The 15759-nt window shown below is 38.4% G+C and overlaps 1 protein-coding gene across 1 annotated transcript in view; it reads right to left on the reverse strand.

Moving 5' to 3' along the window:
- Nucleotides 1-15206, reverse strand: part of DMXL2 (Dmx-like 2) — a gene marked incomplete at its 3' end in the record, with an annotated part of 150096 nt that extends 134890 nt beyond the window's left edge. Inside the window, exon 1 of the mRNA XM_008588451.1 lies at nucleotides 15043-15206. Within this exon, the coding sequence (XP_008586673.1) occupies nucleotides 15043-15129 (87 nt within the window). The remainder of the gene's footprint in view (nucleotides 1-15042) is intronic.
- Between the last annotated feature and the right edge of the window lie 553 nt (nucleotides 15207-15759).

Raw genomic sequence — 15759 nt, forward strand, 5'->3', positions numbered from 1 at the left:
AATGTTCAAAAAAAGGAAAGAACTAACCAAAAAATAAAATAACTCCTAGAGCTAATAAGGTCACAGAATACAAAATCAACACACACAAAAATCAACAGTATTTTAAAATACTAGCCATGAACAAATGGAAAATAAAATTTTTAAAAATACACCATTTAACATAGCTCCAAAAAATTAAATACTCTGGTATATCTAACAAAACTTGGGATCTATATGTACAAAACACTGATAAAAAGAAATCACACGGGGCCGGCCCAGTGGCACACTGGATAGTGCGCCGCTTGGGAAGCGCGGCGGCGCTCCCGCCCGAGGGTTCGGATCCCACATACAGACCAGTTCCCGCTCACTGGCTGAGCGAGGCGCGAGAGTGACACCGAGGGTTGCGGTCCCGTTGCCGGTCCCCGGTCCGGTGCGGGGGAACACTGAGGGTTGCGATCCGTTGCCGGACACGGAAAAAGACAAAAGACAAAAAAAAGAAAAAAGAAAAAAAAGAAATCACAGAAGATCTAAATAAATAGACATATTGTTTTCATAATTGGAATATTCAACATTGTAAGGGTGTCTACTGTCCTCAAACTGACCTACAGATTTAACAGAAAGGCAATCAAATTCCAAGCCCGGATTTTTTTACAGATATAGACAAACTGATCCTGAAATTTAAACAGAAATGTAAAAGAAATTAGAATAGCCAAAACAACTGCAAAAAGGAGAAGAAAACTGAAGGAATACACTACCCAATTATAAGACTTATAAGGTAAGTAACCGAGACAGTGGTATTGTGGCCAAGGAACAGACACATAGATGAATGGAACAAAATAAAGGTTCCAGAAATAGACCCACACGAATATAGCCAATTAAGTTTTGAACAAATGTGAAAAGGCAATAGAAAGAATAGCTTTTCAACAAACGGTGTTACAACAACTGGACACTCATATTCGAGAGTACTTCAAAAAGCTTGTGGAAAAACAGAATTGAAAGATAATATGAATCTTTCCATGAACTTTCTGAAGTATACTCTCATACAAAAAAAACCCTGAATCTAACCTTATATCTCATACAAAAATTCACTCAAAGTGAACCATAGAATCTAAATCTAATACATAAAAAGCTTTGTGAAAAACAGTTGGCCCTCTGCTTCTGCGGGTTCCACATCCATGGGTTCTGCATCTGCAAATGCAACTAGCCATGAATTGAAAATATTCAGGAAAAACAAACAATAAAACATAACAATACAACAAAAAATTTGTACAAATAAAAAAACAATAATATAACAACTACAGCTGTCCCTTGGTATCTATGGAGGATTGGTTCCAAGACTCCCACAGATACCAAAATCCACAAATATTCAAGTCCCACAGCCCTACCCTCTGGTCTTCGAGGTCCCAACATCCCATGAGCACTGTTTTTGAGCTGTAGTTCTTTGAAAAAAATCCACATATATGTGGACCTGTACAGTTCAAACCCATGCCATTCAAGGGTCAACTGTATTTACATGGCATTTACACTACATTAAGTATTTAAGTAATCTAGAGATGATTTAAAGTATACAGGAATATATGTGTAGGTTGAATCCAAATATTACATCATTTTAATAAAAGGGATTTGAGCGCCCATGGGTTTTGATATCTGCAGGTGGCCTGGAACCAATCCCCTGAGGATACTGAGGGATGACTGTATATAAAAACATGTTAGCATCAAAGAGCTGAAAAAAACCCATAAGGAATTAGTAGACCAAAATCTAGGCAAAAAGGAGAACCTAGAGCCATGCTCAGCACTCAGAGCCAATTTTATCATTGTATTTGGCTTTGCATCATCTAGATGAGTTAGAAAATCTCAAGCCTTGAGCTTGGATTATCTCATCCTAAACCAGTAAAATCTCCAAGGCATGCAACTTAAGTAAATTAAAATCCCTTCCTCCACCCCCACCAGCCAGCCAATAAATGAATGAATAAAAATAAAATCCCATTTTGAGGAAGACACCATCATCTTGAGCCTTAAGTTATTCCTAAAAGTCATTTTTCTAATACACATAGTCAACAATATCTAGTTACACAAAGAAATAAGGCTTCATAAGAGAATCAGCATAATTTCCAAAACTAAGAATTTAAGGACAGGCTTAACAGCAAATTAGACATGGATGAAGACAGGATTAGAAAAAAATATCCGGAGTGCTGTGTAAAAAAGGATAAAAAGACAGAAAATACCAAAGAAAGGATATTAGACAGAAATAAAGTCAGTCCAATATATATTTAATATATTAGTTTATGAGATCAACATGGCAAAGACAGTATTTAAGAGATAAATGATGAAATTTTTCCAGAATTGATGAAAGACATTAATTCACAGATTTAAAAATCTCTAAAGTCCCAAATGGAATTTTTTTAAAAAATGCATACATAGGGGCCGGCCCAGTGGCGCACTGCTGCAGTGTGCCGCTTGGGAGCGCGGTGGCGCTCCCACCGAGGGTTCGGATCCCACATACAGACCAGTTCCCGCTCACTGGCTGAGCGAGGTGCGGGCGCGACACTGAGGGTTGCGGTCCGTTGCAGGACACACAAAAAAAAAAAAGAAAAAGGAAACCTAAATGATCAATAAATAGATGAAAAGGTGCTCAGCCTCACTAGTAATTAGAGAAATGCAAACTATAGGAAGAGGAAGACACCACTTTATTACCCATCAGATTAGCAAAAATAAAAAGCCTGAGCACACTAAGTTTTGGTGAGGATGTAGAGAAATGAGAGCTCCCTCATGTCCTGATAGTAAGTATAAATTGGTACAACCACTTTGGAAAGCAATTTGTTTTTATTGTATAGTAATGATGTTAACATACATAAACCCAACATAGCAAAACTTAAGAAACACAAAGAAAAAATCTTAAAAGCAGCTAGAGAAAAAAACACGACTTTCAAAAAGCCAGCAGTTAAATTGACAGCTAACTTCTCAACAGAAACAGTGGAGGCCAGAAGAGAAAAGGAGTGATATCTTCAAGGTGCTGAAAGGAAAATACTGCCATTCTCTACCTAGCAAAACTGTCTTTCAAGAATGAAACGAAATAAAGGCATTTTCAGACAAAAGACATTACAATACCAACAGATCACACCAAAGAAAATTCTAAAGGCGGTTCTCCAGGAAGAAAAAAAAAATGATCCCAAATGGAATGCAAGAGAGCAGAAAGGAACAAAAAGCAAAATAATAATAAACATGTAATTAAATCTAAACAAGCATTGATTGTGTCTTACAGGGTTTATAAAAATAAACTTAACATAGAAGGATAGATTATAAACAGGAAGAGGATTAAAAATCTGTATAAATCTTGCATTGTCTAGAAGGAATGTAAAGCCTCATCAGAATTTAGTAAATTAGGGCCGGCCCGGTGGCGCACTGGATAATGCGCTGCTTGGGAAGCGCGGCGGTGCTCCCACCCGAGGGTTCAGATCCCACATACAGACCGGTTCCCGCTCACTGGCTGAGCGAGGCACGGGAGCAACGCCGAGGGTTGCAATCCCGTTGCCGGTCCCCGGTCCGGTACGGGGGCAACACTGAGGGTTGAATTAAGAATGCATGCTGTAATTTCTAGGGTAACCATGAGAAGAAAAGAAGCAGAGTGTGTAATTTTATGACTACTAGAGGGGAAAATGGAATGAAAAAGAATACTCATTTCAAAAGACACATGAAAGAAGAAAAAAGGAAACAAAGAACAAAGGGAACAAGTAGAAAGCACACAGTAAAATAGTGGATCTAAACACAAACATGCCAGTAATTATATTAAATATAAATAAACTAAAAGTTCTAGTTAACACAAAAATTGTCAGGCTGGGCTTTAGAAATCCAACTATGTGATATTTAGAAGAGAGATATGAAACATAACTAGACAGAAGAGTTGAAAGTAAAAGAATGGGAAAAGGTAAACTGCACAAATGAATCAAAAAAAACCCGATAAACTATATTAATGCCAGATAACACAGACTACAGAAAACATTGCTAGAGATTAAAAAAAAAAAAGATTATTTCCTAATAATAAACAAGTCATTCACCAGAAAGATATAATTCTAAGTTTGTAAGCACAAATAAATAACACAAAAATTAACAAAATTACAAAAAGACAGGGATAAATCCATACTCATAGTAGATTTTAATACCTATCTCTCAGTAAAAGAATGAATAAGCAGAGAAGCAGTAAAGTTTTAGAAGATTTAAACAACATAATTAACAAATTTGACCTAAAGGACTAATGTAGAAGACTATACCTAACGACTGCAAAACACCTGTTTTCTTTAAGCACATATGGAATATTAATAAAAATTGACCAATTGAAATTTCAACAAATTTAAAAGATTAGAAGTAAATCATATGGCTATACTGGAAATTAGTAATAAGAATTATAACTTAAAAAGTTCAATATACTTGGAAATTTAGAAATATACTTCTAAATTACTTCTGGGTTAGTGAATTAAAAAATAATTTGTGGGATGCAGATAATATAGATCTTAGAGGAAAACTTAAATTCTTAAATGCATATATTAGAAAGACTGAAATGAGCTAGGCATTTATTTCAACAAATTAGGAAAAAATAGCAAATAATCTAAATAATGTAGAAGAGAATATAAATTAAGAATAAAAGTTAATGAAATAGAAAATAAATATATAATAGAGAAAAATAGTAAAGCTAGAAATGGGTTCTTTAAAAAGATTAATAAAGTTGATAAATCTCTGTTGAAAAAAGAAAGAAGGCACAAATAATGGCAGTAATGAGAAAAGCAATACTACAGAAGCTACAGACCTTTAAAAAATGAGGTGCCTGTGAACAACTTTATACCTATTAATTCGAAAATCTACATAAAAGAATAATTCCTAGAAAAATACTCTCATTCAAGAAAAAAAAAAAAGTACAGGTAAACATTCTCAAATCAAATGAAATAATATGCTTCCTCCATGAGGTCTCAGTCCAACTTACCAAAATGTTAAGGGGAGTTATCTTTGGGTTATGCCATTATTGTACAAATGATTTTATCTTTCTTCTGCATTTTTCAAATTATCTACAAGGGCATAAGTTCTTTTTAAGTTTTAAAGAGGGGAAAAAGGGCTAGGAGCTTTGGGTTCCAGTCTTAATTCTGTCACAGGTCTAGCTAGCTATACGGCCTTCAATAAATCATTTAATTTCTTAAGATATTACTTTCACATCTATAAAATACAGGTACTAGACTAGATTTAAACTGTAAAACAGATTTTATATCATGTAACAATTTAATATACAATATAGATATTAACCCTACCACTTAAGAAAAACTGCCTGTTTTCTATATACCAACCACATACAGATGGCACTATTAAATACTTCCAGAAAGAAAGGTTCGATTATTCTATAGCCAAAATAATCACTTTGGTAAATCCCCAATTTAACTAGTTTATAACTAATAACATGATACACCAAGTCCTCTTGTACAACAGTGCACTTTGATAGCTAGTTTTCCTTAGAGGGTATGCAAAATGCCTAGGCACTCAAATATTTTTTAAATAGAGAACAACCAGGAAGTTATACGATCAAAATTCTGCTGGGAAACGAAAACTTTTAATTTTACTTTCTATATGTCAACATTAAATTATAAGTTTTTTTACAATGTAGATACTACATTAATTTTTTAAAACAAAATCCTGAGTTCTTTATGGTTTTTATTTGCTTTTGCTTTTAATGGCGAAATTGGGCTTCTGATTATATCTACATAAAATTTGTCCAGCATAAAATTATAACAGCCATGTTTGAACATTTCATTTATCTATTAACACATTCTTAACATTACTTTAAGAGAATCTTGCTTCTATCCAAGAGTACTCCTACTCCCTTGGCCAAGTTCAAATTACCACCATGTAGGGAGGCAACCTCAATCATATGTCTTTGTCAGAATCCTCAATTTTCAATTCCAGGCCCAGCTCAGCTGACTGTTAAAACATGTGTTGTAAACTAAATTGTGTTGCCCCAAAATTCGTAGGTTCAATACCTAACCTCCAATGTGAGTGTATTTGGAGATAAGGCCTTTAAGGAGGTAATTAAGGTTAAATGAGGTCACAAGGGTGGGGCCCTATTCTATTAGGAATGGTGTCCTTATAAGAAGAGGAAGAACACCGACAGTGCATATGCACAGAAGAAAAGCCATGTGAGGATATCACAGCAAGAAGGGGGCCAAACATAAGCCAAGGACAAAGGCCTCAAAAGAAATCAATCCTGCTGACATGGCCACCTTGGGCTTCCAGCCTCCAGAACTGTGAGAAAATAAATTTCCTTTGTTTAAGCTATCCAGTCTGTGGTATTTTGTTATGGCAGCCCCAGCAGACTAATACAACATGTAACTCTTAAAATACAGAAAACTTGACACACCAGGTATTTGTCAGGTTAATCTCCAATTTAAGTATTGAAGTCATTCAAAAGCATAACTGAAAGAAATATAAGAACTGCTGATGGGTAGAGTCTGTCAATTCCTCTTGATACATTAATGCACATTCTTGGATTAAACCAGACCAACATAGTTTTACACCTGGATAATATTATATCAGCTCAACTCTGCCCCCATCCTACAAAATTGATTTTTCTAACCTGCCCCCATCCTACAAAATTGATTTTTGTAAACAATGGCTTAATGCCCCCAACCTATATCAATAAGTATTATTTAAAAAACCAGCCTTATGAAAGTGGTCACTGTGTTTACAGTAAGAATGTTGTATATTACATTGTGTCCTTTCCATTTATTAACTTATTAAGTACTTTTTCTTTTACCTGATTCTAAGTCCTAAAGAAACAGCAGTAAAAGCCACTGAAGGCACTCAGGTTTTTCTTCTGAGTAAAAAAGAAAAAAGGATCGATTTGAAAGTTTTGTACAAGAGACTAATAAGATTTTATTTACATTTTAACAGGATCATTCTAGCTACTATGTTGAGAATAATACGAAGGAGGATAGACTAAAGGCAGAAAAGGCAAGGAGACCTACTGTCATAATCTAGAAATAAATGATGGTGTCTTGGACTAGGGTGGCAGGACTAGAGATGGTAAGAAATAGTCATATTCTGGATGCATCCTGAAGGTACAGCCAACAAAATCTGCTAAAATTAGATATGGGGGATAAATGAAAGAGAAATAGTAGATTCCAAGGGAACTGGAAAAAAATGGAGTTGTCAATTTACTGATTTAGGGAAGGCTGGAGGAAGAGAAGGTCATGAGGTTGGGGACTTTGTGATGCTATTAGACATTCAGGAAGGAGATATCAAAGAAACAACTGGATATACAAATCTGGAGTCAGACTGAGAAGGAGCAGTTAAGTTTAGTAAAGGAAAACCAGGAGAACTAAATAAAGAATTTCTAAGTTCCCTTCTTTTTTTTTTGGCAGCTGGCTAGTACAGGGATACAAACCTGTGGCCTTGGTGTTACAAGGCTGCGCTCTAACCAAAGAAAGTATTTCAGCAGAGCAGAAAAAGCAATTTTATTTTTTTTTTTGGCAGCTGGCTAGTACAGGGATACAAACCTGTGGCCTTAGTGTTACAAGGCTGCGCTCTAACCAAAGAAAGTATTTCAGCAGAGCAGAAAAAGCAATTTTACAGGAGAAAAGGGAAACTACTAGAGCAATGGTTGAGTAGGAAAGATGGATGGGAACCCTAGGGTATAAATCAGGGTTTCTCACAACTTTGACACTATTGATATTTTGGGCTGAGTAATTCTTCATTGCCGAGGGCTGTCCTGTGCATTACAGGATGTCTATCAAGATCTCTGGCCTCTCCTCACTAGATGCTAGTACTAACCCCCCATCCCCAGTCACAGGAATCAAAAATGTCTCCAGACATTTCCAAATGTCACCTGGGGGGCAAAACTGCCCTTGGTTTACAAAAACTGGCATAAATGGAGGAAGTGGCCTTTGCTGGAACACTGGCTATTCACTCACATAAAAGGAATGATAGAAAATGCTATGGGTAGAGCACATAATTTCAATGCCCCCTGCTGATTAAGTTTAGATACAGTAAGGGCCAGACGTGATGTGAGAAGTTGCTAGCACATCACAAAACCAAAGTCATTACTCCTAGGAAAATGGCGTTTTGTTCTTGAACCACAGGTACCATATGAGCTACCTGTAGCTGTAAACTGAAAGTAAGCCAACATTTTAATTTTTTGCATCTGTCTATGACCATTTGCAAAATGTCCTTATGGTATCGGGTTTCCTGGGTTTCTCCTAAAATTACAAAAGAAAAACATCACCAATGATTTAATGTGAATTAAATTAAATGTGATTTAATTTAATAACAATAAAATTGTTATTTTACTTTTTTCTGAGAGGGCTCAATTTTTAGAAGTGGTGAAGAAAATGGACCTAAAGGAACATATCTCCAGTGACAATCCATCTAAGAGGGTATTATTTATGCCCTTCAAGTCATCCCACCAAATTAACAAATTATGCACAATAACTTTACAACAACTGACCTCTATCAAAGGGATATAAGAAAACCACCACATATTTTAGGTATTTAGGACTGGGGATAAGGAGCATTAAAGCAGCCCTCAGCAATCATGAAATGAGGTTTGAGAATAAAAAGTGTAGGTAATTGGTTTCACATACATACATCAAGTCCCAGGGTTATATAAGCTATCTCTAAGAGGAAGAAAATAGTCATACCACCTGTGTAAGTTGTACCTATTCCCTCAATAACAGGTCCTATCTTGTTACATCATGAATTAGGGTCCAAAGCAAAAATATAATGCCAAAAGATCTTACAAACTCAAAAAGATTGAAAACTCTAAACTTTCTACTAAAATATTTGGCTTCCAAACTTCTTTTTAAAAATAACCAACAAGCTAGAAACACCTTACTATATCTGAATTGCAGATATTCTGTCATTATCCCCCTTTAAATACTGCTTTGCTTTCTATCATAGAAGGAAATTAAATTGGTCAGGCATGACTTATTTTTCCACTAAGTCATTGTGGCTGTTACCCAACATCCTGTGCTCTTTCTGATGAATAAATACTGCGACTCTGATTTGTTCTAAAAGTTTCCCAAGATCCAAATTAAGATAATCTGATTATAATTTCTAAAGTAATCTCTTAAATACCCCAAATCCTAAAAACAGAAAGTAAAGGAGTAAAGATATGGGGGGCAGAAGGGCTGCCTAAGGAGAACCTGAGCACCATCACATTGGCCCCATCTCCCACCCATATTGTACTGTCAATCCCAGGCAACTATTACCTGCCAGGTGCAGAGGACACAAGCATAAACAAGAGCTTCTTCCTCAACTGGGAGCCCACAGAAGACTTACTCCAAGACCCACTACTTCATAAATGCTCTGAATGGCCTATTTACTAAGCCAGAAAGGAGGCTAGACTTCCTGACGGTGAAGTCTGACCGACAGTCTTATAAATACAACTGGGGAGGCAAAATATACAACGAAGACTCCAGACCTATAACCTTACTATAAATACTTTATGTTTCTGTTCCATTTTCTCTTTTGGTCCCTAGAAATCTCTAGAGAAGATATAATGTTCATTCAGGGTCTAAATACTTAAAGAGCACCTAATTTAAGAACTTCATTTTACAGATGAATAAAAATGTTTAAGTGATTTAGCCAAGATCATAGAAGTAAGTTGGTCTCTGCCATCTTTTGGGAAGGTATTATTCAGAACCCTGCCAAAGTTGCTGGGTAGTTGCTAGGAGTCTTCTCATCATAAGCAGGATGGCTAATTAACAATCTACACAGGGACATAAGAACTTATATAACCTCATATTCACATATAGGCTGACAATAAACGCAAGCCCACAAACTTTAAAATATATCCATTTAAATAACAAGAAGCTACACTCTAAGAACAGGCCAAATTCTCTTGGAAAACAGGTCAATTCTAAACTCCTGACTTCTTTCTCTTTACTTTTAGCATAGGTTGTCAACAGGTGTTTGAGTTGTTACACATATTAATAACAAAGCCAGTGCAGAAGCATTTTTCTGTTCAACTCACTGGTTCCTCCGGCCAAAGGTGATCTCTTAATCCTCCTGAATTCCCACAAGAATTTAAGTGCCTCGTAATACCGCGCAGCTGGCCTGCTATGGCTAAGTACATGTTTTAACTCTCCTACTAGATTACCAGGTCCCTACACTTCTTTAATAAACTCCCTGAAATCAGGACTGCGTCTTTCTGTTCTTTCTATTTTTTAAATCCCCACAAAGCCTAGCACACCTATGTTTTCAACAAACATTGGCTAAATGTATAAACAATTTGATCATTTTCAAAGTTTGGTGTTGCCTTAATTCTAGGACTGAAATGTTATACTACAGTAGATTTAAAACATATCCACGTCAGAAAAAAGGTCATATAGTATTATCTCCTGATTTTTAAATGAATGGTTTTTCACTCATTACCAACCTTTTTGTAATACTTTAATAAGACACAAAAATCAACAGCAAAAGTCAAGAAATGTCAGAATACCAGATATGTTTTCCTAAAAAGCTATGGATAATGTTTGCAAATTTTATTTTTCAACATTCTAAGGGTGTTTGCTATTTAATGAAGAAGGCCTGTAGTTTAAAAAAAAAAAAAAAAACACTCTTGTGAAGAGAAAGTCACCCAATAATTTATCCTTTACACCATTCCTTGGCTTTTGTTGTTCTTGCCACTGGAAGGCCCGAATACCTCTGTCTCTCTTTCCAAATGTCAGTCTTCCTTGAAACCTTCTCTTATCTTCCCAATTACACATGATTTCTTTCATTGGCCTTACACTTATTATTATATACATCATTTATAATCTCTGCCAATATATTATAAACTCCATAAGAATGGAAATGACTAATTTTGATAAACTTTGATCAATGTGCTAAGTTCATGTCAGACTGGAATAACATCAACTGCCCCTATATATCTGAAGATACAGTCTGCATCCTTTAATGCTAAATAGTAAGTTTTAATCATATGAATAACTATCATGTACAATCATTTCAATTAAAATCTTAATATTTACAGAAAAGTAAAAAAACTAGGGACTACTTTTCAGTAGAGTAATAACACAAATAATGAGAAACGTTGCATAAAGCTTCAAAACATTCACTTATCTGAAGGGTAGTTAGAAATGTCTTAAAGGCAAAATAAAGTATAATAAAACTCATACATGATAGAAGATCATCTTCTTGGACTACCTGGGATCTGACTTATTGCAGGATAACAGTATTTCCAGAATTAAGATCTTACATTGAAAATAACTGAATGAGGGCCGGCCCGTGGCTCACTCGGGAGAGTGTGGTGCTGATAACACCAAAGCCACGGGTTCAGATCCCATATAGGGATGGCCAGTTAGCTCACTGGCTGAGCGTGGTGCTGACAACATCGAGTCAAGGGTTAAGATCCCCTTACTGATCATCTTTAAAAAAAAAAAAAAGAAAAGAACAGAATGGTCAAACAGTAACGTTTTAAAATATGAAAGATACAACTATATTTACAAAATCTTGATTGTTTTAAAAAATGGCTATTTACGGCCAAAACATAAGTGAAAACCATCTTAGCTTACATGTTACCAGTAAAACTATACACATCACTGGGACTGTCCATGACAAACTGCACCACTATGTCAATATAGCACAAATTAGGACATTGTGACATCACCAAGCAGCCATTCACAGCCCAGCCAATCACACCACCCATCATGCACAGCAAAATATATAGCAGTTTTTCAATTTTTACAAGGTCATAAACACTTCAAAATTCTTTAAGAACAATTCCATTCTTCAAAATTTTCAGTTTATAGACTCTGAAATAAATTATCTACCCCATTTTGAAAAGGTTCTCAGGTTATCATGAAACATATCAGCTAAGAACCACTGGCTAGCTGTAAGACAGTCTTTCCTTCAAACACTGACCATGTCTAGAAGATTTTACACACACACACACACACACACACAACACCCTTTTCAGAGCAGGCACTCTGATAGGAAGGAAACATATTACAAAGAAAAGCCCACCAGATGGGAAGTCACAAGATCTTCATTCCAGTCCTGGCTGGTCCCCTTTTTAGTCATCTGACCCAGAAATAAGTTTTCCATCTGATTGCTATAAAAATCAAATGGCATACTCTAGGTAAAGGAGCTTCACTTTTTATTTTTACTATACAAGTACAGGCATTCAAGTACTTGTTAATTCATTATAGAGTGCCTGAAAACAGCTTGTTCTCTTTTTTTAAGCAAATCTGTTTTTCATAGAGCCCAAAATGTCATTTCTAGTTCAATTGCAAAATTATAACTGGATCACAGCATTTAATACTAAAGTATGAAAATGAAATGGTGTGCAAAATGGGTTTGTATTTGTTATTGGCACAGTGTCACAGGCAGGCATCATAAACCAGGTAAACTTTGAGTGGTATTTAGAAAAATGAAAATCAAGGACTTTCTTATTGCAACATAAAAATGTAGGCTACAGTTAAAAGATCAGTATATAACAGAAGGGCCAAGGTGAGGAGTACATATAACCAAATATAAAGTCAAAGATACCAGGAAAATATTGGACAAGTTTAAATTTCCTAACACAGCTATTAGGAACAACTATATATTCTTTAGCCAAGAGTGATATAGTGAAATGATATTTGAAGAAAATTATCCTAGCAGTTGTGTGGAGGATGACATGAAATGATCAGAGATGACTGCCAGGAAATCCAGTTTGGAAGCTTTTATATTAGGTAATACAAATAACATTCCACAATAAAGTGGTGACTAAGGACATGAAAAGGGGTAAATCTGATAGACACTGCAGACAGTCAGCTAGACTTAGTGATAGACTAAATTTGGGAGGCAGAAAAAGATTTGAAAATGATCTGGTCATAGATGGCCTACAGCATAACCAAACCTGCACAGCCCTAACAGTACTTACATTGGCTTTTCCTGACTGTATCTGAACCTGTTTAGCTCCATATACCAGCCCCGCAGTGACACAACACTCCACTTTCCACGGAGGCAGTCAACTACCAACACGTGGGAAAATACCCCAAAACAAAAGTTCTAGATTTGGGGGCCGGCCCGGTGGCGCACTGCTACAGTGCGCCGCTTGGGAGTGCAGCGGCACTGCCGCTGAGGGTTCGGATCCCACATACAGACCGGTTCCCGCTCACTGGCTGAGTGAGGTGCGGGCGCGACACCGAGGGTTGCGATCCCATTGCCGGTCCCGGTCCGGTACGGGCGCGACACTGAGGGTTGCGATCCGTTGCCGGACACACACACACACACAAAAAATTTTATTTTTATTTGACAAATAATAATTGTATATATTTATGGGGGCACAGTGTGACATTTTGATATATGTTTACATTGTGGAATGATTAAATCAAACTAACAAATCTATCATCTCACATACATATTTTTTTGTGTGTGGTGAAAACATTTAAAATCTACTCTTTCAGCAATTTCGGAATATAAAATGCATTATTGTTTATTATAGTCACCATTCTGTGCAATAGCCCATGAAAGCTTATTCCTCCTGTGTAAATATCTTTAAGTTTTGTTGAATCTTTAATTTATTCTTCCCCTCGTGCCGATTTGTTTCTTCATGGAAGAAGCCTGCTCTTCTAACCCCAGGGAACTTCCTCCCTATCTACACAATCAGGAAATGGACATCTCTTCTCTCTATCCTCCAAATATTCTCTACACACTTTAAATCCAAGCTCAATTCTATATGGATCTTTTGAGTCACATACACAAAACACAGATGACACCACTGATAGTGACAGGTGTAATAAGTAAGACAAATCCTATTTTTAAAGGGTTCATTCTAAACCTGGACCAAAGTCAAGTTGATTACATTTTAAAATTTAAAAGGCCAAAAGACAATCTTGTAGGGTTATTTTTAATGTATCACAAAACATTAAAAGACACATAAATTGTGTTCCAGAATGCACTGCTACATGATTCTGCAGTTTTGTGAAGCTTTATTTCTGCAGTTTTAAAAGCATGCTATTGGAAAGCAGACATCAGATCAAAGTGTTTCCTCTTGTCTAAAAGCATACCATTTTGTTATTTCCAATTTTATCAAGCAGAATGGTTATCAATAACAATGTGTATTCAATCAAGGTCTCGTTGCCTATAGTTCCTTCTAAGGAGGACCATGTATAAATTCAATTTAAAAAACAGAAAAAAAAAAAAAAAAAACCTCGTTAATCCATGGCAGTCTATATATGAGTAAAAGCAGCTCTAAGGCTTGGTTTGAACATCCCACTCTCAAAAAGAACTTATGAGTCCAATCTCGTTGAAAAACATTTCTATCTCATTTAGATTTTTAAAAGGTTCTAAAACGTTATGTTTACATACACTTTTCTCACACAAACAGTAAAAGTCATAAAATTCTCACAATGCCTTAATTAAAAAAAAAAAAAAAGCCTAACTTGCAAACAGATTGAAATATTAGCTGGGAAGGTTACCAAACTGTGATCTTGTGATAAATAAGATAGCTCTCCAGGCCACTGTCACTCTAACCCTTCCATTCTAAATCTTTCGGGGGCACAGTATAAATTTTGCTGTTTTCTTGCTGGAATTAAGATTCTGCACATCAGGAGATACAAAGGGTCCGGTTTAAAGCCACGGGCTCCAGCAGCTGCTAGCTGCCCTATCACAACGGGCAGGGCGAGCCAAGGCGCGGCATCGCCTCCACGCTCCAGACGAAGACGAAGTCTCTTCGCCTCTAAGGCGAGAGCAGGTGCGAAACGGACGCTCTGGGTTTCAGCCACTGCAACCACCTTCCTCCGCCGCAGACCCAAGGGCCGCCCTAAGAGGAACCTTCTAGTCCAGTCACCCCGGGCCCCACTGCTGAGGGCGGACAGTGCGGTGGATTCCCAACCCTTTCCCCTGACGGTAATTTCCTACACCAACCGCAGGACACACGGTCCCACCACCCCTAGAGGAAACTGAACCCCAAGGCTGCAAAAGGAGGCGGGGAGCGGGGGGGGCCCACCACCCACACCTCGCAGCCTCCTGAAGAGCAGTGGGCCCTGGAGAGGATATTCCGGCCCCTGGTCTCTCCCCCTCGGGCTCCCGACCGCCGCTCACCGTGAAGGGGACATCCCCGACGCTGCCTACGGAATAGCAGTTGTCTCCAGGGTTGACAGCCCCGGTGAGGACCTGATGCAGATGCATCTCCAGAGCCCAGGCTGGACAGAGGAATGCGCGAGAGGAACGCCGAGCCCCACGCCCGGCCCTCTGGCCGCGAGAGCCGCTTCCCCCTCCGCCTCCCTCGGGACCCACCCCGCGGTGGCTCTGGCTTAACGCCTCGCCCCTCTTGCGCCTTCCCTCCGCCTCGGTCGTGCCATGGGAGATCCTCGACCGCCGCCACCGCCCGGATCTCCGCTCAGCTGCGGAAATGCCCGGATGCTCCCACCGCCTGCTGCACCGGCGCACAAATGCGGGAGGAGGGCAAGGGTGCGTGTGAGGCGGGGGAGGGCGCCCGAGGGAGCGCGCGAGCCGGGCGCGTGCTAGAAAGGACGCTCCGCCTGAGGGAAAGGGGCGGCGCGCGCGTCCACGATCGGGGAGCAACGGTGTAGCGGCAGGATAAAGCCCTCCTCCCAGGGCTAGGCTCTTAGCTCAGTCCTCCCCGCCCTGCGCTTGCGCGTGCGCGCGCGGTGGTTTCCAGGGCAATTGCGCGCGCCGCGCCGACCCTCCGTCTCGGGATTGCGCGCGCAGACGTGCGGGAGTTCCCTTCGAGTCTCTCGGGCTGCGGTCGCTGGGGGCGGGGCGGAGGCCGCGCGATGTCACGCGGTCGGTGAGCGC

The sequence above is a fragment of the Galeopterus variegatus genome, unplaced genomic scaffold (genome assembly GCF_000696425.1).
Source record: "Galeopterus variegatus unplaced genomic scaffold, G_variegatus-3.0.2 Scaffold4833, whole genome shotgun sequence".
In the NCBI taxonomy this organism is placed as follows: domain Eukaryota; kingdom Metazoa; phylum Chordata; class Mammalia; order Dermoptera; family Cynocephalidae; genus Galeopterus; species Galeopterus variegatus.